The 25,718-nt window shown below is 42.9% G+C and overlaps 1 protein-coding gene across 1 annotated transcript; it reads right to left on the bottom strand.

Annotated features, from left to right (window-relative positions):
- Window positions 1-3,593: 3,593 nt before the first annotated feature.
- Window positions 3,594-25,219, bottom strand: Qdpr (quinoid dihydropteridine reductase). The gene is made up of 7 exons (XM_020170122.2): window positions 25,029-25,219; window positions 22,782-22,874; window positions 18,122-18,218; window positions 15,272-15,412; window positions 8,961-9,069; window positions 7,402-7,485; window positions 3,594-4,273 (listed from the first exon to the last, which is right to left on the bottom strand). Exons 1-7 carry the CDS (start codon window positions 25,125-25,127, stop codon window positions 4,168-4,170), a joined length of 729 nt encoding a protein of 242 aa, XP_020025711.1. The 5' UTR covers window positions 25,128-25,219; the 3' UTR covers window positions 3,594-4,167.
- Window positions 25,220-25,718: the final 499 nt, after the last annotated feature.

The raw sequence follows: 25,718 nt of genomic DNA, 5'->3' as shown, positions 1-25,718 counted from the left end.
CTCACCCTACAGACCAAGCTTTTAACATGCGGTCATTTAGGGAACATTCAACATCCAAACCAGAGCAGGCAGAAAAGAGGCCTCTAAAGTGTTGGAGTAGCGCAATGCCAGGATGGGGACAGCAGAACAGGAGGTAAGTAATGCAAGGAATGTTGGGAGGCAAGGTGGCAGGGGTCAGTGAGTGGCTGGATGGAGCAGTAAGGGTGGCTCAGAGTAACCTATGGTTTCTGACCTGATAGAAAGGAGATAACTGGCTGTTAGGACGAACACTGAGCTCCAACATGCCGTGGCCAACTCACCCAGAGGTAAGGGTCAAGCAGAAGGGCCAGCGGTCCCCAGGCACCAGATTTGGATGTTGAGGAAGACTTTAGAGCTGGTGTACGGAAAGATGGAACAGGATCTTGAGGGGGACTTACAGTGACAGGTTTTCTGCTGATAAGCAAAAGCTGAGAACACAATAGGTGCCAAGAACCCACATTCCCAAGCCAAGCATTAGGTCACAGATGCCAGACCAGTCAAGGAACTGGTAATTCACCATCAGGTTCTGTGAACTCCAGCCTGCAGCCTGTGGCAGTGGGAGCTGGATGAGGCAGAGAGCCCACATTCCAGGACCAGGGGGAGTGCTGGGTGCTGGGTGTTCTTTCCATCTCTCGGTGAGAAAGGAAGGAGAGGCAAATAGAATGGCTATAATGAAAAAGACAGACAATAATATGTACAGGTCTGAAACTATCTTACACTCCTGGAGGGAAAAAGCAAAATGGTACAGCTGCTTTGGAAAACAACCTGGCAATCTGGTTAAACAGAGTTACCATCTGATATCCAGCAATTCTATTCCTAGGCATATACTCAAAAGAGAAATGAAAACGTATGTCCAAACAAGTTTGTACTTGAATGTTCGTAGCAGCATAATTCATAATAGCCAAAAGGCAGAAAGAACTCAAATTCTCTCACCAGGTGACGGATAAATAGGGGATATACCTATACAATGGAATCATACTTGACAATAAAGACTAAGTACGAATACATGCTACAACACAGGTGAGCCTGCTCATCTTTCCATCATATTTTGATATAGCAAATACACTGAGCACTTCTGTACCAGTCCGCTTGCATTCATTTAATCTTTGGAGATCCCTGCCATTCTTGTCCTCATTTCTCCTATGATACAGAGAAAGGTTAAGAGAGATAGTCAAGGTTGGCAGAACTGAATTCAAATGCAGGCAGTCTTCCTCAGAGTCCCTCTATTACTCTATCCTGCTGCTGAAGGGAGGGGAAGGGAAGAGTAGGTTAGAATCAAGCTGAAAGTTCCAAAAAAAGGTCAAAGTTGTTCAACCAAACAAACCACATGGGCCCCTTCCCAGTACTCACAATCCCAAGACATGTAGCCCTGGCTATTCCCAGAAGTTGTACACACTCTCGGCTTCCAGGAACATGCAGACTGACCTCCGAGCTGGTGAAAGCCCATTTGGAGAGCAAGTGGAAGCTCCACCTGGAATTCAGCAGGAAATGAGCACCTGGGGCAAGCACTCTTCAGGCAAGCTCAGGTTAAAGGAACCTGAAAATTCATTCGGTCATGCTTCGAATTACATGTATCAGATCAACTCCCCAAGAAAGGATTTTAACAATAAAGCCTGTCAGAACAAAGCAGACAGAGCCTGGCAGACTTCTCTAGATTCTGTTCAAGGATTAAGTTCATGAGACTTCACAGAGTCAAACATGTCTGTACACCAATTCCTCTCCTCCCATGCTCTCTGAAGGCCACTATATTTCCCTCCCCTGCTCTTCTGAAACTGCCCAGCAGGATCATAGTGACCTCCCCATGGTCAAGGCCAATGCTCAGTTTTTAAGCCTTTGTGACACTTCTCAGCAGCATTCAACATTGCTGTTCATCCCTTCTTTGTGGTAGACTCTCCTCACTTTACTCCTAGGATATCAAATCCTTATTTTTTCTCTTGCCTTAGTGCTTGTTCCTCCATTACCACTAGTCTAGATATAATTTGTCTACCCCAAGAATTTCTGTTGAATCTTAATTCCCCATCACTAGATGCAGGCTCTTGAACCTCCAGAACTGAGATAAATAAACTTATTCTTTCTCAAGTTGCCTGGCCTCTGGTATTTTATTATAAGTAGCACAATATGGCCTAACATGGTATCCTGTTAATTTTTTTCTTCTTCCTCCTAACCTCTAAAAGTTAGCAAACTTAGTCCTTAATCTTCTCTTTGCACACACACATTGAATGTATTCCCAGTCACCAGTTTACTTCCTCACTGCTTCCATCCTTCATTGCTGACAATTACACTTGGCCCTTGAAACATTTTTCCTTCAAAACTGACATGTCATTAATTTTGCAGATAGAAACACACCCCAGTAGTCAATTATTAGGTCTGGCTTCCAAACCAAATAAAACCCACTAGGTCTCCTGACTCTGACTGTACACTTAAGGACTGTTTGTTCATTTGAAAAATGGAAACCATCCATCCTAGGTATTTTTAGGAGGAGAAGATACAGGACTGGGCATGTGAGGGACTGGGAACCTGTGCAGGTGCTACCACTGGATTTGTGATCCAGATCCAGCTGCGCTGCTCTCTAGCAGGGAGACTTTGAACAGTCAGTCCCACCTTTCTGGAAGCTCCCATTGTCTTTTCTCTAATGCTTGAATAAAATCACCCTGAAGTGTAATAAGAATAAAGACTCCTCAGAAATTTAAGTGTAGAAACTATCATCAGACTAAGTAAACTCCTAGTTATGTATCCAAAAGAATCAAAATTTCATGGCAGCACTATTCACAACAGCCTAAAGGAACAGTCCAAGTGGTATACAGGGTCAATGGATAAGTAAAATTACAGTTAATACATACAACAGAATATTACTCACCCACAAAAAGGAAAACACTCATACTTGCTACTCTGTGGATGAACATTGGAAACATTAGGCTGTGTAAAAGATCACATATTATGATTCTATCTACATGAAATACCCAGAATGGATAAATTCATGCAGCATGGAGATTGGTAGCTACCATACACAAGAGGGAGGGGGGATGTCAGAACTGTTTAAAGGAACTGGATTTTATTTTGGAGCTATGAAAACACTTTTGAACTAGAGGTGATGGTGTATAATACTGTAAATGTGCTAAATGCTAGTGAATTAATTACTTACCTTAAAATGGTTAGTAATATTTTATATCTTGCCATTTAACCTTAAAAAAAAAGAAACATAAAAGCTTTTATAAATAGCAGCCATCTGTGATGGGATGCTGGGCTTGGTCCTTGTGCTCACTGGCAGTGATAATGGTAATCATACCTCCAGGCCTTGGTTTCCTCATCTTTAAATAAACCAGACTGGATTACATCACCACTTCTCAACCAGAAGGGCCTGAACCAGTAACGTGAGAGCTGCTTCTCACACACAGGGCCACCCCACCCTGACAAGAGCCAGATGTGCCCAAGACACTCAGGCCTGGGTTACTGGGTGGAAAACACTCATTTCAGGATTTACACCCACCCTGCCCCTCACCAAGTAACCCATGATTCTACTGTGGTCACCTATGACCCTGTATGTAAGACAGACTTAGTTAAAGAAGACAACACAATAAATGAAGTATATTTATTAGGAAACACTTAAAAGACTAACAAGTAGTGCTCTTGCACACTTGGCCCTCGGCCAGACACTTAGCAACTGCACAAGAAAAGGACACCATGACAGAGTCAATGGGATTTTGCTTTCACTACAAAAGAAGTTTTAAGGCAGTTTAACTGGAGGCCACATAACTACATCTATGACCTAAACATAACATTCAAAAATAACATGGTCCTCAAAATGCCCCCAACAAATCACTGACCTCATCAAGAGGACAGTCACTGTCAGGGACAGTAAGAGTCTCAAAAGCAATCTAACATGACCCAGTGTAGACGGCTGTCCAGACCGCCTCGTATAGTTAACACAGGCCGTCGGAGCCATCTGCAACTCTCTGCTCTCACAAATTAGTTCACATAAACATATTACAGTAGCCCAAGAAAGCAAATATACATAGGTGAAAGAAAAACAGGGCTCACTATTTTGTACCACAATCAAGTACAGAGAAAACACAGGGCCAAGCATGGTGGCCACACTGAGACAGGTTAGTGACTTTTCTGGCAGACTCCTCCCAGGCACTGAAATGAAGCTTAAAAATAAGCAGGGGTGAGCTCCGTCTTTCCTTCCGTGGTCACCACCTGGATCAGGCTTCCTGAGCTCGGTCGGTTTTTCCCTGTGATCCAATCATGGAAGGTTCTAAACAAAGAAGAAATGTTTTATATTTTCAGAGCGTAAGTCTGGACCCGTGCATATATTCACATCAAAAGCTTCAGGGGGGTAATATACAGCAGCAGCAGTGAGAAGGCCACTGTGTATCACGGACATATACCCAGGTCCCCAAAGAGTTCAGTACCTTAACTCCTCATCTCTGAAAGGCAGGACTTTCATTTTTGTATGTTTCTTCATGGTTGAAATTCTTCGTAATACAGTAGTATAATTTTTAAGTAATTTTAGAAGATTTTAGTTGGTTAATTCTAAGAGATAGACTTATGCATTGTACAGGCATTCCTCAGTATCTGAAGAGGATAGATTCTAGGCCCCCGAGGATACCAGAGTTGAAGGAGGCTCAAGTCCCTTGTAGAAAACAGCATGATATTTGCATATAACCTACACACATCTTCCCATACACATTAAAATCATGTCTTCATTGCTTGTAGTAATCAATACAGTGTCAGTGCTATATAAATAGCTGTAAGACTGTATTGTTTAGGGAATAATGACAAGTAGAAAATGTGTGCATATGTCCAGTGCAAAAGCTATTCCTTTTCCAATATTTTCTATCTGCAGTTGAATTCGTAGCTGCAGAACCCACAGATACAGATGGTCAATTGCACTTTATACCTTCTCAGAAATTTGAAAGAACCACAATGAAATTCCCTCAAATTATTAGCATATGCTAATTCAAAAATAGTTTTTAAAACAAAAAAATAAGATAAAAAAGAAATTTGAAAGAAAGGATACCCATTCTTTTTTTAGCCTATTTTTAAGGAGCACCCATGGCTGTGCAAAGTAATGGAAAAGTAGACACAAAAAAACTATTACAGGGCTGGCGAAGTGGTTCGAGTGGTTAGAAGACCTGCCTAGCAAGCACAAAGCCCTGAGTTCAAACCCTGGTAACACAAAGAAAAAAACTATTACAATAAAATACGTTAAGTATAAAATGAGGAGTACCTAACATAACCCTATGTAGAAAGGGGCAATTAAGTCTGCTGGGAGGTGGAAAGACCCTCTCTAGGAAGACAAAAACAGGAACAGCATAACAAATTCACAAGGAATAGCAAAAAGTAGATGACAATTTTAAAAAACAAACATTTCCATTGGAACATCACCCTCTTTGAAGGTTCTCTCCTGGAATTTCAAACCTTTACTTGGAAAACACTCAGGAGTTCTTGGGGCATCTGGAGAGCCAGTCTATAACCTCCTAGGTTAGATTTGACTATATTCAAGCCCCCTTTTTAGGGGTTGAACCAGCCAAGGCAGAAGTGCTTGGGTTCAAAACTCAAAGCATTGCTGAAACACTATGTATCATGGCTCCCTCTCTGGAGGCAAAGCAGAGCTTAGTAGCAGGAGATGGCTCTGAGAGAGAGCAGTCACATCTGGATGTTTAGGGTGCAGGGGTTTCTGTGTTTATCTCGCAGGCTTTGAACTGTGTTACTTCTCCTTTACCCCATCAGAAGTTTGGAGTGGATGAGAAGGAGTGTTATTCTAACCGTTTTCTTTCAGTGCTGGGGAGCACTCTACCACTGAGCTTTAACCCCTACCCTTAAATATCATACTAATGTGCTCACAGGCATTTCCAAGCAAATTTCATGCCAGCTTGGATTGCGAATTTTCAAAACACAAATGGGCACACATGATCTCTAGTTCACAGGCTGGCTGTGATAACCTATCCTCTGGGATCTGTGGCCCTGCACACCTTCACACATGGGAACTCAGTTGTTCCATCTAGAGAGCAGGTCCTAGATCAATGTCCCTCTAAGTATTGTTGGGAGTACTGACCTTTAAAATAAAATTTGGTGGACTACAGTGCTTGCCTAGCATGAATAAAGGCCTTGGGTTCAAACCCTAATACCATCTAAAAAAAAAAAAAAAAAAAAGAAAGAAAGAAAAGAAATTCAAATGCAGTCACAATTCAATGCTTGATGTCTTCTACAATTTCAGTTTTTGTTTGTTCATTTGATTACTTATTTTAACTCAAGCATTCGGCATAATCGGCAACACAAGCAGAAAAAATTGTTAAAAGACCTGACTGGTGGGTAAGACCACAGGCTACAGCCACACTGCCTCAATCAGGTCCTCTAACATGTAATCTTAGGCACCCACAAGGTCTCCAAGTCTCCAAGTCTTACATAAGAACAAAGTCTGCCTTGAGTATTAAATAAGATAATAATGAGGACGTCTTAGAATATTGCTTGGAACATAACAAGTACTATGGAGGGACTTGTTTCAGTCATAAAATACAAATCCCAAATTCCTCCCGATTTAATTTAACATTAGGCCAGACAGCATCCCAAACTCTGCCAACACCTTTTATGGACGTCAAAGCAGCTAACACACTAGCATGGCTGAGTAAAGTCATCTCCCCCCATCTTCTTGGGCCACCTGCTCCAAGGGCAGGGACAGTGACATAGTCATCCCTTGGTGCCAGGACTGAGGCAGCACCTGGCCTGGGCAGGTGCTCAGTGAACACAGGCTTGCTAGAGGACTTTGAGAATCTGAGATTGACTGAAACACAAAAGAGCAAACTGACTCTCCTATGAGCTTTCAAATGCCACCAGATTCACAAACAGTGAATAGGATTTGGAAACAAAGGCCTCCTCCTGCAGGTCTGAGGTGCCAACCTGATGAGACATGTGACCCCAAACTTCCATCCTGTCTTACTCTCACGCAGCAGCCCATGGTTACATTGGCAACAGCAGTAACAGCAGCTGAGGTTTAATGAGCACTTGCTAGGGGTCAGACATTGTGCTAACTGCTTAGCACACACTGCCACATTTCATCTGCCCAACCATTATCACAGACCTCATTATACAGATGGGCAAGCTGAGGCCTAAGGCAGTGACACAGAGTGCTCAGTTTGGTTGAAGAGTGAGGGGAGAAGCCAGGAATTATGGCACTATCAACACCTCCAGTCTAGTGCTCGTCTCTAAATCCAGCTGCCCTAAGATATACATTGATGGGCCACAGATCCTCAAAAGTCCAAGTAACCTCAAGAGTACCTTTGGATCCGATAATTCAAGAGAACACAGACTCGTTTGTGTCCATAAAAGACAGAAAATGGAGGCTAGAAGCTGCTTATTCACTGCCCTTCCTGTGATACTCACTCAACCAGGAATTCTAAGGGTGTCCAGGAGCTGAAGTCAGCCTCAGGCATTGATTTCCTGTTCATCGGGGTATCCAGGATAACCCTAGAAGGCAGAGAGAGCATGTCATTTGTACATCACCTTTCTAGTAACAGATGCCTAGTCCCTGGCCAGAAAAATACAAACATGCAGTCATGAGCCTCTGGCACCAAGTGTGCCATTTACATGGACAGATCAGACAGGACAATCAGAGACCAGGAAGCTGTCCACATTTAACAAAAATCAGATCTGAGTGTAATTCAATCAGGCTCTTTGTGACTCATCCTGGAGGCAGAGAAGAACAAAATGGGAAGAGTCACATTTTGCCTTAGTCACATTTTGCCTTTATTTTAAATATAATCTTTATTGAGGTACAATGCTTTGTTAGGTCTTCATGTAATACCTAAAATGTAGCAGACTTATTTACACAGACGTGTCTGTGTTCTCTTGAATTACCAGTTTTATGTGGAATAATATTCCTCTAAATATGACAATATTAAAATATTAACTTTTAAGTATATGACTGCTTTCCATGAAATCTTAAGATTTGCAGCAAGAGAATACAGAACTCAGATACACAGAAATCTCTCCAAAATGTTCAGACCTCAGGCATCATTCAAAATAGCTATGGGACAGATCAGTTACAGAGCCTCGCAACTGAGGGAACTAGAAAGTCCTTTATAGGACTGAGGTAAGCGGCAAGCCACTTGGTGTTAGAATTCTTCCAGCAAGAAGGAATGTGCCATCTCCAAGGCAGGTGCCTCTGCCTGGGACAGCTGACAGGGGACTTTCTTCATGATCACAGAGGAAAATCTCCCCGTAGTTTACAGTATTTTCCCATATACCCTCCCCAACACTGCTGTCCATGCCTGGACACACACACACACACACACACACAGCCCCTGACTGACCTTATTAACAATGTGAAACAGAACTATATATAGTAAAATAAAATGTGTAGACTATTTTTAAAGGAAGGAGGGAGGGAGGGAAGAAAGGAGGGAGGTAAAGAAGGAAGGAAGGAAAACATAGAAGAGAAAATAAGAAAGAGGCAAAAAAGAAAGACCCAACAGCTAGCCAATCAACCATTCCAGACAGGATAACCTGTCCAGGAAACTTGAAGAAGTACAGCTACAGACTAAGTGTGTTCCTCCTAGATTCCTATGTGAAACTACAGTGTGAAATTCCTTTAGGAGGCAATTAGGTCCACACATGGGATTTAGAGGGAGCCCTTTTGCCCTTTGCCATGTGATGTCAGAGAAGGTACCATCTAGGAGGAAAAAGTTCTCAGCAGACACAGAATCTGCTGGAACCTTGAACTTGGACTTCCCAACCTCCAGAAGTGTGAGCACATTTTTCTTGTTTACAAATTACTCAGCCTAAGCTATTTGTTATCGCAGCAGGACAGACTAAAATAAGCATCTTAAGGGCCTTTGGTAAATTTTAGATCTCAAGAGAATGCACAAAAGTCCCTGGTTAAAGTGACTCTCAGACGACATCAACACTCAGCAGTGATTGTAAGGAAATCCCCAACCACGTACGGGAGCACGGCGATAGCTGCAGCCTCAGATGGCATGCCACTGTTCTTCCCTGCGAGGCTCTGGCAGAGCTGATGGACGGCACCCTTGGCCATGCCATAGCCGATCATCCCTGAAAAAGGGAGAAAATAGCTTGGTTACCCCTGGCAGCCAGGGAAACAGCAAGAACATGCAATCTTCTTTTGACAAGGAGCAAAGAGAAGGAGTGGTTGGGGACAGGTGGGCAGAGGGTGTGGCCTCTGGCTTCACAGAGGCCACCAATGTGTTGCTGGCCATTCTTTTCTCTCAGATGACAAGGAGCAGTGGAAAGGGTCCTGGACTTAGAAACAAACAGTGGGCTCTCACTCTTGCTCTACCAACAACTATGAAAGTCAGATTCTCTGGGCCTGTTTTCCCATCTGTAAATAGAAGTGGTAACTCATCTCAATATATTCATACAGCTGCACTGAGGACAACAGGAAAAGGCCACTGGTACTCTGGGGCACACACAGGTGCGGTGGGGTGGATGGAGCTGCCGATCTGACTGGGCAGGGCAGGGAGTGCAGCTTTGTGTAGGAGGGACTCTGCTACCCCCTTGCCTGGGAGGTGTTCTGAAAGGAAATGATGTTTCTCCCACACCCTCCCACCCAGCTCACATCCCTCACATCACGCATGGTCATCTATTAACTTCTCAGTATTCAGAGGTATCTGCTATCTACTGGAGCATATCCTTCCTTATCAGAGAGGGGAACAGCAACCTGTGACATTGCTACAGTTCTGGTCTTGACATCATTCCTTTACTACCACCTGCCATCATCCTGTTGCCTACAAAGCCCAAGTTTGGAAAGAGCTGCCAGGGGTACCTGCTCTTAGACACTAAGATCATCTCTGAGCTTCCTCCACCTGCGGATTCCTAGATTTAGTATTAGGAACATAAGGATATGCAAGGCAGCTCCCTGGTTCCAAGGAGGAATTACAGGGGCAGGATCTAAGTTCAAGGCTAGGACAGGATCTGAGTTCCAGCTGCCAGTCTTCCAAGCTAAATGTAATCCCAGTGGCCAAGTCACAGGGTTTCCTGAGGACACAAAAGAATCTTACAAACTCTAATGGGTGCCTTCATTTCCAGGGAGACACAAATTCCAATTGGCTGGAATTTTAATTATTCTGTTTACCAATGAAGCTGTGATCCAAAGAGTGGTATCTGCTACATTTTTCACTCACTGCTATTAGGAAAGCAGTGGACCATGGGGCCTAATCAAGGTGGTGGGCCTTGACGACCATGTTAAACTCAGGAACAAGTCAGGAACCAGTCTGCTTCATTAAGCCATCCAAGTGCTTCCTAGTGGCTCTTAGGTTCCCAATATTCCAGACAAGCTAACTTTGAAATAATAAGTAAAGCAAAAGCAAGACACAGAAAAGCCTCTAGAGATCCATCAAATTATTATTTTCTAATAATATGTGATTGTACATGTGGGTGTGATGTGGTGCACACAGAAGACCTCCTCCAGAAGGAAGCCAAGAAGCCGTGACTGGTCGGGCCTAGGGAAGGAGTACCATGGGGACAAGGGGCCTGAGAAGGAGCCTTCCTACTCACTGCATTTCTTTTAGTGCAATATGAATGTTTTCTACATGCATTGCTTAGTTTTCCAACTAAAAACTGACCAAGAAAATTATTTGACTAAAAGCTAATACATTGCTGTCTCACTTTCTCCCTTAAGTTTTATTTGCCAAATTCCTAGACCCCAAGCTATCAGCTACCTCCACAAAAATAATAATAATCATCATCATTATCATCATCATCCAAGAAGTGGAATCCTCTTTCCTCTTTGGGCGCACAGTGCATTGCTTAGACTTGAATTTAGCACAGTCTCCCTGCTCACACCTCCTACCTTTCTCTTCCTATAGCAGGCTCTCAACACAATGACTTATCCAACAGGAAATTAATGTGAGTCAGCTCCCTGTATAGCTATCCTTATCTCAACCAGGAACACTTGTTCATTCCTATTACTGCTTATACTCTCTCTTCAACAAAATTAGAGATAAGGGCAAAATAGTTTCTGCTGGGTATTGAGAGGGTGGGGGGCAGAGGGAGCGGGGGGGGGGGAGTGGGTGGTAAAGGAGGGGGTGGGGGCAGGGGGGAGAAATGACCCAAGCCTTGTATGCACATATGAATAATAAAACAGTAAAAAAAAATCGCACGTACACAGACACAATGGTTTAAAGGAGTGTGGTGGGACCTATAGTCCCAGCACTTGAAGTGTGGAACGGGAAGTTAAAGAATTCAAGACTAGCCTGGGCTACACAGTAAGACCCTGTCTTAAAAAATTTAAATAAATAAGCAAACTTCAAAAAAAAAAAAAAACAATGACTTATCCAACTAATGATCAATGTTATCATTAGATCAAGTTGTTACCTACTAGCTTCCTTCCTAGCCAGGTGGTAGATCAGTCTCATCTGTAATCAAGGGGCACTTGCATTTAATATTCAGGTACCTCTGGTGATGAAAAAGATCAAGCATATAAACAGAGGGCTTGACCCAATCAGCCCAGCACCTTAGAGGTAGATACCTGAAGTACTTTATGCTTTGTTAAAACAAGTTTACTGAGGTATAATTGATGTACAGTAAGCTGCACATGTTTGACACATTTTTAGCACATTCTGACAAAGGTATGTATTCCCTCTAAGTCCTTCTCTCCTGACACTTTTCAGTGAGTAGTTGCTGACTGAAGTAAGGGCTGCTTTTGTTAGGGTAGATCTGTCTGCCCCAGAGGCATGAGGCAGTAATGAGATCCCTCTCCTCTCCGTGTTCCCTACAGCACCCACTGCAGCACCAAAAAGCAAACCAAAACAAACAAACAAAAAAAGGTTAATCACCATTGAACATCTCTCCACATTCAGAAAACCACTGTTCTTTCCAGAGGTCAGCAGCCTCCTTAAAACACCACCAGCACAGACTGTGTAAGTCCAATGGCTGAGGAGGCGTTCCAAGAGGAGGTGCCCAAGAACCAATCACAAACTGGCTTCAACAACAACCGTAAATTGCAAAACAGGGTCAAGGTCTCAAACATCATTTAGAAGCACAAGAAAAGCACTTCACCGTCCTTGACTTCTCTATTTAATCAGGGGGCAGGAAGCATAAAAACACAACAAACTCAGCAAAGTCCCAGGGCTCTCTTTTCATTCCGTTCAAGCAACACAAGAGCAGAGAATCTGTGGAAGGAAAGACACAAGCATCCTGCAGCCCTAATGTCTTAATTCTGCAGAATGGCACTTTTGGAGGGCACACAATGCAGGTAAGAGATCACTTGCAAGGTACAAAAAAAAAAGTGCACCTAAGTAAATGCTTTCTTCCAAATTATAAAATGATCAATGTGGCCCCTAAAAAGTGATTTCCAATCCCAGCACAGATCTTTAAATGGCAAACAAAGGTGGTACCCGTCATTTTCGCATACTTCACTCTGCAGAGAACAGTCCACAAATATAACCTGGGAAATAGGAGAGTGGACATCTACTCAGTGTCTTTCCAAATGAAAAAATTTTCAACTTTGAAAAAGTCCTCTTGGGTTTGAGGGCTTATTATGCCTGATTCTTCATTTCAAATTATAGACAGATTATCCCAGATTTGAGGGGATCTGCACCAAGGTTAAAGGATCTCATGACTCAAAATAGTTTAACATCTAGCCTAAGAATTTTAAAATGAACAAATCTGCCAGATGGTGGTGGCCCACACCTGTAATCCTAGCTACATGAGAAGCTGAGATCAATTAGGAGGATTGTGATTCACAGCCAGCCTGGGCAAATAGTTGTCAAAACCACCCATCTCCAAAATAACCAGAGCAAAATGGACTGGAGGTGTGTCTCAAGGGGTACAGCGTCTGCCCTAATCCCAGTTTAAATCCCAGTCCCACCAAAAACAACAACAAAAAAAGAACGAACTTAATACTGGAAGCAGAGGTGTTGGGAAAAAGTAAGCCTGGAGCAGATAGTAACAGATCACCTTTACTGCTGATTCTGTAATTCCTTTCTGAGCCATTTACATCCACTAAGATGTGCACAGCCACATTATCATATAAGGAGAGATTATCATTCATCCACATTTTACAGATGACAAAACTGAGGCTCAGGGTGGATAAGTAACTGGGCAAATATGTGACAGAGTGTAAGTTTCAGAGCCATAACAGAAAACCAGCCAAGGTGCTTCTACAGCCTGCAGTCTTAACCACTATCCAAATATGTACACAAAGAAGAATTTGGATGCTTCTCAACTTACAATGGGGGTATGACCCAATAAACTCACGATAAGCTAAAAATACAGAGGGTCTAGAGAGGGTTTGGTGGTGCAATCCTGTAATCCCAGCACTTGGGAGACTGAGGCAGGAGGATCACGAGTTCCAGGCCAGCGTGGGCTTCATAGCAAGACCTTGTCTCAAAGAAAGGAAAAAGAAAATGCATTTAGTACACCTAACCTACTGAACATTGTAGCTCAGCATGGCCTGCCCTAAACATGCTCAGAACACTTACAGTAGCCTATAGCTGGGCAAAACCATCTAACACAAAGCCTATTTTATGCCACGTGTTGAGTATCTCACATAAGTTACTGAATGTGGTACTGAGAGTGAAAAACAAAATAGCTACATGCTTTCTCACCATAACACAGACAAAAAATCATAAAGTGAACCATCATTAAGTTGGGGACTATATGTACTTACAAACAAAGGAAAACAGGAGATTTTGTCCTTATGAAAAATTAGTCTCTCAGTCCTAGGGTTTTGGTTTCTAAATGTCAAACTATTACTCACTTCTCTACCTTCTAGCACCTCTGCCCTGTGTCTAGAGGCTTTTAGCCTCTAGAAATGTGAGAAAATAATCAGATCTCAACCAAACAGACATCTAACATTTACACAACTTTAATTACTGCAATAGCCATGGACTTGTTATGATTTTATGCTTTGAGAAATGCAGTAAGAAAAATGGTAAGAAATTGCTAATTAGTAAGAGCCTCACAATTCAGTGAGTTACATTAAAACTGAAAAGGTACCCAAGGTCTCCATCACTTAGATCCAAAAATAACTGCCTTATAAAAAAAAAAAATATTTAACTGAGGTAGTAGAACACTTTCTTCCTCCCTCTGCCCCTACTAAAATTCTTTTAGCCCTGTCTCTAGGGGAGTGTTATGATCTAAAATACAACCCTCCAAAATTCATATGTTGAAGTCCTAATCCCAGGTATCTCAGAAAGCGACTGTATTTGGAGACAGGGTCTTCAAAAAGATAGTTAAATTTAAGTAAGGTCATTAGGATGGGACCCTAATCTAGTATGAATGGGGTCCCTATAAGGGAAAATTAGGACACAGGCACATACAGAGGGATGACCACATCAGGGAGCAGTGAAAAGACAGTCATCTACAAGGCAAGGAGAGAAGACCGACCCTACCAACATCTTGATCTTGGGCTTTTAGCCTCTAGAAATGTGAGAAAATAAATTTCTGTTGTTTAAGCCCAGCCTGCAGCAGGCCCAGCAAACAAATACAGGGAAATAAAAAATGCACAGGAAACTGGGGTCTTCGTGATAGATGGAAGTAGCATGCAATTTAGAAATGATCAGGGATTTGGTTCAAAGTATGTTTGCAACTTATCTATAATATAAATCCAGACAATTTACTTAACTTTCTAAGTTTTGGTTAAATAACCTTTAAATCGAAAGTGATAAAAATGATGCCTGCACCAGGTTTAAGAGAGAACATATGTGAAGTGAAGGGAGTGAGTATAGTTACGACCTAACATTTGAGGTGAGCACAGTAAGATTTTCCATATGCTGGACACTATTTACACTATCAACAGCTCTACAGCTCTGTGCTCCTCAAGTTAGACATTATTGTCACTGTTTTACAGTTAAGGAAACTATAGCAGAAATCTGGACAGAGAAATCAGGGTGAAGAATCCACCTCCAAACTCCCTCATCCAAAAGCCCTTGCTATTGCCAGCAGCCAAGCTACTTCCCTGGGATAAGGGATTACAAAGCAATGATAATAATGTTTGTTAATTAATGTGTATCTTCTACATCATTCATTCCTGGGTGGATCACAGATAAATAACCCAAATGAGAGTGTCAAATTGCAGTATTCCTTAGCACAGGAATAGGACAAGAAATGAAAATGAAAAGATCAGGACTCCTTCCCTAAAAAGATTCAGGCAAAAAAGAGAGTAAAATCCATCCAACTGTAGAGTCCCTGAGACGGTAAACAGCTTTACTGTTCCTCATCCCATGAAGTGACCAGCAGCCCCAGAAAGCAAGATAAACATTCCCACTTCACAGATGGGAAAATAAAGTCTTACCAGGAGTCCCATCCAGGGCAGCCTTGGCACCAGCCAAGGTCAAGAGGCCTCCTTCCTTTAGGTGCTTGGTGGCCAGGTGGCTGGAGATGGTGGATGTCCACATGCTCTGCTTCCACATCAGGTCACAGTTTTTAAAGAGAGCTGAGCAGGGGAAAAACGAGGGCTCATCATTCTGAGAAGAAACAGAAAGCTGACCCCAAATCATGCAACTCTACACTCAAGGAAACACTCCCAGGCCCCACTAGTCTGTGTATAACAATATCTAACACAAACATACGGGGCTCAGGGGTCAAAGACACCAGCTAAAATCCAGGCCATGTGATTAGCTTCCTCACCTGCTAATTTTAGCCATAAATTTTAGCCAAGAAATTTGAGATTAACAATTCTGCCAGAATGGCATTAATTCAGAAATTGTTTTACTTGATGAAGAACATTACATCTATAAGAAGAACATATATATTTATGTCAGTTTTTACCCACGATAAAAATCCAAAGGACTATTACTACATAACCATAAAGAGGGCTTTTACAGAGTTGCCTTCCTTATGACTGGCCGGTTAACGCCAGCTTTAAAAGAGCTGAAATAACAACTATTTCACGCTTGTGAAATAGTTTCACTCTCTAGCCCTACCAGAGAAGCAGGAGAAACAAATGATAACATATGTCACACAGCTGATCAGGCAACTTAGACTCATGAAACCTGTATCTAGAAAGAATGTCCTGTTGATATGGGAGGAGTAGTCAGTAGAGACCAACCCAGGTATGAAACTATCCTGCTAAAAAGGACTAAGGGGAAAAAAACTGACACAGCCACATTTTTACTTTTTGCTTCCAAAATACACAGAAAGTGGGGTGTAGTGTAGGTCTACGATCCCATATACTTGTAGGGGAGAGGCAGGAGTATCTTGATTAGAGGCCAAGTGGAACAGATGAAGGCGGGAAACCCTATCTGAAAAACAAACTAAAGCAAAAAGGACTGGGGGCATGGCTCAAGCAGTAAAATGCCTGCTCACGGACCTGACTTCAAACCCCTGTACCAACCAAAAACTAAAAATAATGGAAGGTTATTTTTTGATCACCCCACAAAATGGCAATCACATATTTAAATATAGCTCACAGAATTTCAATTCCTCTTTAAATGGCTTCAGCAGATAAATGTAAAAGGGATGATGAAATTAGGAAACCATCATTTTCCAACCCTTGACGTGATAAATGCTTCAGACAGGGATTATGGATAAATGCATTCAGCGGAAAGTGTTAGGGAACAGGACATGCACACAGCACAAGGCACATCCCCCAGGTCACTTACTCACTGAAAACAGAAAATTATACCTTTTCAGTGGAAGTCTGGCAGCTACCACCTTAGCCAAGCATCAGATTTTTCATTCTCATAGGCAGGGCAAGCTGGGCTTCCAACGTGATGTAGTATGAAGTACATGATATCACTTAGGAACAATCCTCACCACAAAAATGTTAAACCTGGCCAGGCGCCAGTGGCTAACACCTATAATCCTAACTACTAGGGAGGCAGCGATCAGGAGGACCAAGGTTCAAGGCCAGGCCAGAGCACATAGTACTCGAGACCCTATCCTGAAAATCCCCAGCACAAAACAAGGCTGGCAGAGTGCTTCAGATGGTAAGAGTGTCTGCCCACCAAGTGTGAGGTCCTTCCTTCAAACCCCAGTACCGCAAAAAAAAAAAAAAATGTTTTAAACTTCTAGTTCACAGTTCACAGGAAGTATCAGGGATAGAGGACATTTTGTCAAATGACACTTTAAAGGAAACAAATTCAGAATCTGGGACGGTCTATATGAAAACTGCCTTGGACTCACCAGATAGTACCATGTGGGGAGGACTAAGGACAGTAACACAGTGCAATTAGACATTATTAACTTTATAGAGTTACTGTTAATTTCCTTAGGCACAACAGCACCATGATAATGTAGAACAGGCTTACTCTTTGGTGAGATGCATGTTATAAAACACAGTGAAGTGTAGCTTACTTCAAATAATTAACAAAAACAGTATGACAGTGGCCACATGTGAGTCAGAGTGCAGGTACAGCAAATGTTAACGATTACTGAATCTAGATGGAGGGCCTACTGGTGTTCATTATATTGTTTGTTCACCTTTTCATGTTTGAAAATGTTCACAATAAAAAGTTGAAAATGTAATCAAACCTAGGAAAATCTCAATTTGGAGTTCTTTTGGCCTTCAGAATACGCTTTCCAGTTCACAAACATCACCCAATTCCTGAATAGAAAAGCTCTGTAAGGCTGGAGCAGAAACAATACTGATTTCATTCTGCCTCCACTTTGAACTTCAAACTCAATGTCCCCCTCCCTTCACTTCCTCAGTGAGCAATGAAGTGTTAATCACTACGTCACAGAGTGCTGTGATCAAAATGATATGCTCCCCAAAGTTCATGTGTTGGACTTAATCCCCAGTGCAACAGTCTTGAGAGGTGGGGCCTTTAAAATGTGGTATCTGAGAGCTCTTCTCATGCACGGGTTGACATCATTGCTGCAACAGTCATGACAAAAGCATGAGTTCCACCCCTCTCCACCTCCACCTCCACCCCCACCTCTCATGCTCTCTTGACCTTCCACCATCCACCATGGGATGCTGCTGCAAGGAGGCCCTCACCAGGTACCAAAACGTTGACTTTGGACTTCGCAGACTATCCAGTCTTGGGATTCAGTTATATCAGCATAAAACAGACTAAGACAGAGGATTAGTAAAGATTCTATGAGACAAAGAGAAAAACAGCTGACCTGGCACCTAGTCTATATGCAATCCAGTCAGCTGGACGCAGAGCAGAAAGAATGATTAACTTGGACAAAAACTCACACTTGGATTTGGCGTTGCCCCCGGCCCATCCTCCAGCCACACAAAGAATTGCATCCACCTTCTCATCACCCAAGAGCTTTCCAACCTCCGCAGTCACCTGAGCAAAGGCACAAAAAGATACGTAACTGTAGGGTAACCTGAAACAGGCTGGCGCCCTCATGGACACCATGGTTTCTTTTTCCCTTCCTTTTAAGCCTGGCAATTGACACAGAAAATTATCAATGCAGGACTAATTTCTGATGAGCCATTTCAGACAGTGAGGCCCAACTAAGCTTCAATGTACTTTTCATAAAGCAATCTAGAGCCACCTCACAAGCATTCTAAAAAGTGGAGACATAAGCCCTCTCTCAAATAAAATGAAGAAATGAGGGAAAGGTTAAAAAAAAATTACAGCTAACATTCTGTTACATTCTTTTCCTGAGTTTCCTCACCAGTCACAGAGTCATAAGAAGTTCAATTCTTCTCTGCCCCCAAAACAAAATCCCCTTTAACAAGAGACTGCCACGCAAAAATCGAGAACAAGGAAAAGTCAACAGCAAATGCTGGTAAATACTGAGTGCATGATAGTTCATTTTAATGCGCTCTCTCTCTACATCTACATTTAAATTTCTAAAGCACTGAGAACATATTTGAACCTTCACATCTCATTGTAATTTGTTCAAAGAACAGTCTGGCAAGACCAGCCATGCTGCCCAGCAACCACAACTCCTATTTCCCTGAAATGGCTGAGGGGGTGCCTCCCACGTGCTCCCTTAGATCCATCTTCTGAAGACTTACATTAAGACCCAGTGTCTCTGCGGGAACACTGCAGTCCATTCCTTCTTACGCAGAAATTTTTGAGGACTCACCCAGCTCTTTCCAAGAGAATGCTTTGCCAGTGGAAACCAATCTTCCCTCTCCCTGCACACACCTGATGCTTTTCTTTAAAGATGATTCCTGAATTTCCCTTGGCCTCTACCTAGTCCTGATGTGTCCTTCCTCCTATGACCTTGAGTTGCCCAGGAGGCCCTCACTTCTTTCTGAAGTATGTCCTGCTATCCAGAGCCACACCCCAGCCGCCAGAGGTTGGGCCAGCTACACAGAACCCATATGGAAGTGTGGAGCCAGCAGCAATTACACAACCATTTGACTCAGTTTTCTCTTCACAACATCTGTGCTTTATTCTTACAATAAAATTAAAGTAAGTTTTAAATTCCCTCCTCTTAGATTTTGCTCTCTTCCCAAGTCTTCTAAAGATTTGATGCCTTTCTCCTGCATCTCTTGTTACTAGTTGAATTTCCTGCCCAGGGGGTCAATTTCCCATGCATTTGGATTGAATTTACCCTTGTGGCGCTTTAAAAACCAAAACCTGAGTATCATGCTGTTTGTCCAGAAATTCATAACAGAGACAGGGAGCAGTGGAAGGGGGTAGAGGTTATAAAAGCTAAGCTTATAACAACTAAGGCAGTTCTCCACCTTTGTCTGGCTGGTGCACTCTACAGTCAAATCTCAGGTGGGGACAACAGCCACATTCAAACACCACCATGAACATCAGAACCCGCCATTAATAAGAACTAAGAAGATACTGGTGAGACAGGTCGCAGGAACCCACAGCAGGAAGGGCTGTGCTCTCCATAGTGACACTGCCCTTCCAGTCAGTTTTACCTTTCATTATTTTGTCCACATGATGCTATTTTTCAGAGGCAGTCTGGCTTAAAGATTAAGGGCACAGTCTTCAAATCCCACTGCCCAGACTCCAATCTTGGCTATGCTACCTCATTTGATCCTAGCCAAAAGCCAGTATCTCTCTGCCCTCATACTCTACATTTCTGAAAGTACAATAAAATTAGAACCTTTGTTTTGAGTATTATGAATACCGGGTACATTAATGTAAAGAAAGCACTTAGAATGGTGCCTGGCAACTATGAGGCTGTATCAACTTTTACTATTAAACTTATTAAGGTGAATCTGTATCACTTATGTATAGCAAACATTAGGATCATATTATGTAGAGTAAGAACAAAAACACTTGGTCATCCATATCTGAGGGCTCCACATCCAAAGATTCAACCAAACTCAGATAGAAAATACTCAGGGAAAGAAAACTGCATAGTTAGTAAACATGCATGCTTTTTTTTTTTTCTTTCTCATTATTCCCTGAACAATACAGTAAAACAACTCTTATCATAGCATTGACAATGTACTGAGTATTGTAAATAATCTAGAGACAACTTAAAAGTATACAGGAGGATGTGTGGACTGTATGCAAATAATGCACCATTTTATATAAGAGACTTGAACATTCACAGATGTTGGTATCCACATCTTCAAAATAGCCAGGACAAAACATCACAGGGAGAGCACACGCAAATGAAAAACAGACCTATTTACAGACCAAGTTCTACCACTATCTTCTTGGCCATGTCACTTAGTGCCTGAAACCCAATGTCTGCAGCTATAAAATAGCTTATCACCTGCCTGATGAGTGATTGTAGAAACACTATGCACTCTACAAAGAAGGATGTAGAGATTTCCTTGGGAACTTGCTGAAGCATTGGGCACAGCCACATTAAGCAGAGTCCTCCCAGCAGCTGGCTGGAAGGGCTCCTCCAGAAGTACAATTGTTTCAAAGCATCTATGATATTTACACCAACGCATCATCAAATCAGTAGCAATGCGCCTTTTGGGGAGTAATACTATCTTGGGAAGAAAAGTGAGTATTTCACAGTTTATCTATGTGTTTGTGTAGTTTTGTTTGGTTTCTTGTTTTACAATATGCATATGAATTTACAATTTAAAATAACTTGTTCTAGGTTCAAGAAACTGAAAGGCCAGATTCTCAGTAACCTGAAAGCTTGGAGCTAGTGTTTGGTTTATAATTGGGAAGCCGATGAATTAACTATAAGTGGATATGTTTTAAAAAAGTATATTGATGTTTGGGTGTAGATGGAATTATAGTACATAGAAGAGGAGGGTGTATATGTTATTTTAGATGTGTATTTGTGAGTGTATGTATTATGAAAGTACATGTATACTCTGTATGACTCGAACAACTTCAGGGTCTGAATCCTTATTCATTTCACACACCTGTCTTGAGGGAGAGAAGCACTATGCAGACAGATAAGGGACATACAAAGAATTTACCTAGAAGGTAACACCCACGCACAGGAAATCAATGTGAGTCAGTGCCCTGTATAGCTATCCTTATCTCAACCAGCAAAAACCCTTGTTCCTTCCTATTATTGCTTATACTCTCTCTACAACAAAATTAGAGATAAGGGCAAAATAGTTTCTGCTGGGTATTGGGGGGGCAGAGCGGGAGGGGGTGGAGTGGGTGGTAAGGGAGGGGGTGGGGGCAGGGGGGAGAAATGAACCAAGCCTTGTATGCACATATGAATAATAAAAGAAAAATGAAAAAAAAAAAAGAGTCTGAACCCATCTATTCTCAGGGTGAAGAGTAAAAAAACTACAGACAATTGGCAAGGAGACTTCCTGCTATCACACCAAGAATTCTTCATTGGGAATGACTAGAAAGCCAGCTCAATCCAGAGCAGATGCTACCCATGCTCACCAGTTCACATCCTAGAGAAGGCTTAAGAGGTACTTAAGCCTCTTTCAACTGTACTCAAAATTGCAATTAATTAAAGACAACAAAAAACTGGTTTTAAAAAGAATAAAATAACCTAGTCAGGTGCTGATGTCTCACACCTATCATCCTAGCTACTCAGGAGTCAAAGATCAGAAGGGTAACGATTCAAAAGCCAGCCCAAACAAAATGTGAGAGTCTATCCACATTTTGTGACACACAAAAAAAAATGACTGGTGGAGTGGCTTAAGTAATAGAGCGCCTGCCTGGCAAGCATGAGGCCCGGAGTTCAAACCCAAGAACTGCAAAATAAATAAAATTTGAAAATAAGAAAATAATGTGCTGTGTTAGTACTCATGCTCCACTTTTTAGAGTATGTCCAAATAATCAGATGTAGAGACAAAGATCACACCATTCTTGATAAATAGTAAAAAACAAAAATAAAAACCTACCAATAAAAAAACCTACACTTTTCAAGCAGTAGAGCCCCTGCCTAGCAAATATGAGGCCCTGAGTAAAAAAGTAAAATGAAAAAAATTAAAAGACCTACATCTGAAGTATACAAAAAGCAGAAACTAAACTGTGGCCAATTCACAGAATGAAAAATTATGTATCTATAAACAGGTTTTTTTAAATTAAAGAGTAAATTTTTAAAAGCCTAACCATAAAATATAAAATGCAAAACTATCTCTACTTAATGTATAATAAACTGAAAATAAAATTTTAAAAATTATCTCTACTTGCAAAAGTAGTAACATTTAAGAAAGACAAGAAAAGGGAACGAAATGTTAACAATGGGCTGGCCAGAAATGGATTCTATAATTTATCTTTGTAAATTTTTTTTCACTTTTTCCAGGTTTTCCTCCTTGAGCACAAATGGCTTTCGTATTAGAAAAACAATAATTGAAGGATCAGACCATGGCTCAATGATAAAGCACTTACCTAGCATGCACAAGGCCTGGGTTCAATCCCCAACACCACAAAAAAATGAATAATTGAAAAAAATAAAAGAAAAATACATAGCCAGTAGAACCTCTTCTCCAGCTCCCCAACCCCATCCCTGCCACAATGTCTGGAGGATATTTCTAAAAGTACCTGGTCAGCCTGCTCAGTAAATGAGTCTGTCATTTTAACAATGACACTGGCACTGGCCTCTTCGTTCTCCACCACATCAATGCTGGCGACCCACTGGAGCAAAGAAGAAAATAGTTTTGGTCAAGAAACAATGAGTTGCAACTCTCTTAAAGATCCACACCTAGAAATGGAAGGAGTAGAGAAAGTTAAAAGGCTTAAAGGTTGAGTATCCATTATCTGAAATGTTTCGGACCAGAAGTGTTTCAGATTTCAGGTATTTCTGAATTTTAGAATATTTGCATATATATATAGACTATTTTGGGGATAGGGCCCAAGTCCAAACACAAAATTCATGTTTCAAATATACTTTATACCTTTTATAACCTGAGGTAATTTCTACATATTTTTAAATAATTCTATGTATAAAACTAAGTTTCATGTTATGAGCTTCCAAAAAGCTTTAGATTTGGTACCAGAGTGCAGCTATTCAGTCACACAGCACCTGCCTTGCATGCTCAAGAACTCCACCCACCAGCCCCACACACACACAAAAAAAAAAGGTTTGGATTTCAGAACATTTCAGATTTTTTGGGCTTAGGGATGCTCAAAATGCAAATGAAAACTCACAAGAAAAAGGAAGTAGCAGCCGACCTCTTCTTACACACCTTACAGCCCACCCTGCAACCCCAAACTCCTTTCTCCACCCCATCACTTCTCAAGGACAAACCCCACACTTCTACAGAAACCTGAAGACAGCCAATCTTTTGTAAAGGGTCAGACAGTGATTACTTTAGACTTTGCTGGCTGTATGGTTTCTGTCACAAATATTCAAGTCTGCTATTATAGTAGGAGAGCACAGCTACAAGCAATGGGGAGGTGGAGGAGCACAGCTCTAAGTTCCATCCAGTAAATCTTCAGATGAGATATGAATGTCATATAATTTCCACATCACAAATTATTTTGATTTTTCCTATCCATTTGAAAATGTAAAACCTTTCTTGGCTCTTGGGCTATATATAAACAGGTGACAACCAGGTTCTACCCAGTTTTGAGGACCCCTGCCCTACAGCAGAGAGGGAGGGGTTAAGAGTTTGGGAATCAGATATGGATCGGAATGCTGGCTGTGCCAGACTGGCTTTCTCATCCTCAAGCTGGCAGTCTTCTTCACCAAAAAGCAAACTGGTAATGATTAATAGGGTTAAAATTAATTAAATGAGATGGAGGGTGACACTGGGTTCTTACTTAGAAAGCTCTGGGATCCTTCAATCCGAAAGCCCCAGAAGTCAGCATCTCTACCCCAAGCTGTAATCACATCATCAGCGACACTCATTACCTGTAACAACACTCATTCCCCACCAAGCCATGGGGACTACTACTGAGACAAACAAGTCTCCATTTCAGGTCCCCCTAGGGTGCCAAGAGGAAGAGGAAAAAGACAACTAGTAAGAGGTCAGTTAGCTCACCAGACTCTACCAGAGTCCAAGGTAAACCAAGTGGTCACTGTATTGAAGCTTCTAGGAGGGTTAAATGAAGTCAGAAGTCTTGGAGAGGTTCTAATATGTAGGAGCACAATGCCTGACCCCAAGCAGACAGTCCTTCAGTGCTGTCCTGTCCCCACCCTGCATCTCTGCAAAGCTGGGAAGACACCTTCATTAGTCTTCCCAGGTTCTGAGAGGTGGGTAGCAGGAGAGGGTGGTGTGTTTGGAATCCTTTAGAAGTGTATTCCTGCACCAGACTTGAAAAGAAAATCCTGGGACCCTCTTTCTGTTCCCAAGGAGCATCCCTTACCCAGGCTGCTGGGTCAACTGCCACCTAAGGTCCCAGGAAGGTGCCTCAGCGCTCAGGATGGACTCTGAACGTGTGACAAGTGTCCCACTGTCTCACTTAATCCCCACAACCCCCGCCGGGTCAGCGCTACCACAATCTCCAGTTTAAGGATAGGGAAACCGGGGTCGTGGGACGAGTCCTTGCGCAGGCCCAGGGGCACCTCGCCCCCACCCCCCCCACCCCCACCCCCCCACCCGCCCCCGCCCCCACCCCCCACCCCTACCCCGCCCCCACCCCCACCCCCCTGGCGGGGCAAAAGCGCGTTGTGCGCACGCACTCGGGGACTGGCCAGAGCTGTGCGTGCACGTGCAAGACCGGGGTGCCCCGGGGACCCCCGGTTCCTCCAGACTGCCCCCCCCCGCGGCACCGCAAGCCACTGCGCCCGCAGTCCCTACACACTGCCCGCCCCTCGAGGCGAAGACCCCCCCGCAGCGGCTTTACCCAGTTGCGGGCCCGGAAGGCCTGCACGCAGCGGGAGCCGAGCGCGCCCCGGCCGCCGTACACCAGCACCCGGCGCGCCTCGCCCGCCGCCGCCGCCATCCTGCTCCTCCCGCGCAGCTCCGATCGCCCGACCCCCGCCAGGAGCACCGCCACCCGCCGCTGCCCGGTCGACCCCAGGCCTCGCGTTCTGGACTGCGCCCCGCCCCGGGGCGGGGACATCGGCCAGCCACGCCCCCTTCCGTCAGTCGGCCAATAGGTGCTGGGCAATCTGGACGTGCCAGTGCGCGAGTGCCCCGCCCCTCAGCTCATGGCTGAAAGTCCATTGCAGACACTGGACCAGCCTCTTAAAACATGCTTTTCCTCTAAATAGGAGTCGGGACTCTGCCCGGACCCACGGGTCAATAGCTGCATGGCCTGAGCAATTTCCTTGACTGCTCCGTGCCTCAGTTTCCTCACTAGTAAAGCAGGATTAATATAGTCCCCTTAGGGTTTGGAGAAGGATTGTAAAAGGGTGTGTAGAGTAAGAGCACTGTGTGTGGCAAGCAGTAGGAGCTCAATAAATGACCATTGAGCTTTATTAATATTATTGATTTTACCAACATTTCCAACTGTTAGAGTTCACTGAACCTCTTAGAGATTGTGAGGGTGGGAGATAATTAAATACCTGTTGGGGGACATTTTTTATTTTGT

The sequence above is a fragment of the Castor canadensis genome, chromosome 9 (genome assembly GCF_047511655.1).
Source record: "Castor canadensis chromosome 9, mCasCan1.hap1v2, whole genome shotgun sequence".
Classification (NCBI taxonomy): domain Eukaryota; kingdom Metazoa; phylum Chordata; class Mammalia; order Rodentia; family Castoridae; genus Castor; species Castor canadensis.
Note: the sequence above shows the minus strand (reverse complement) of the source record. Positions and strands in the feature narration are given on the sequence as shown.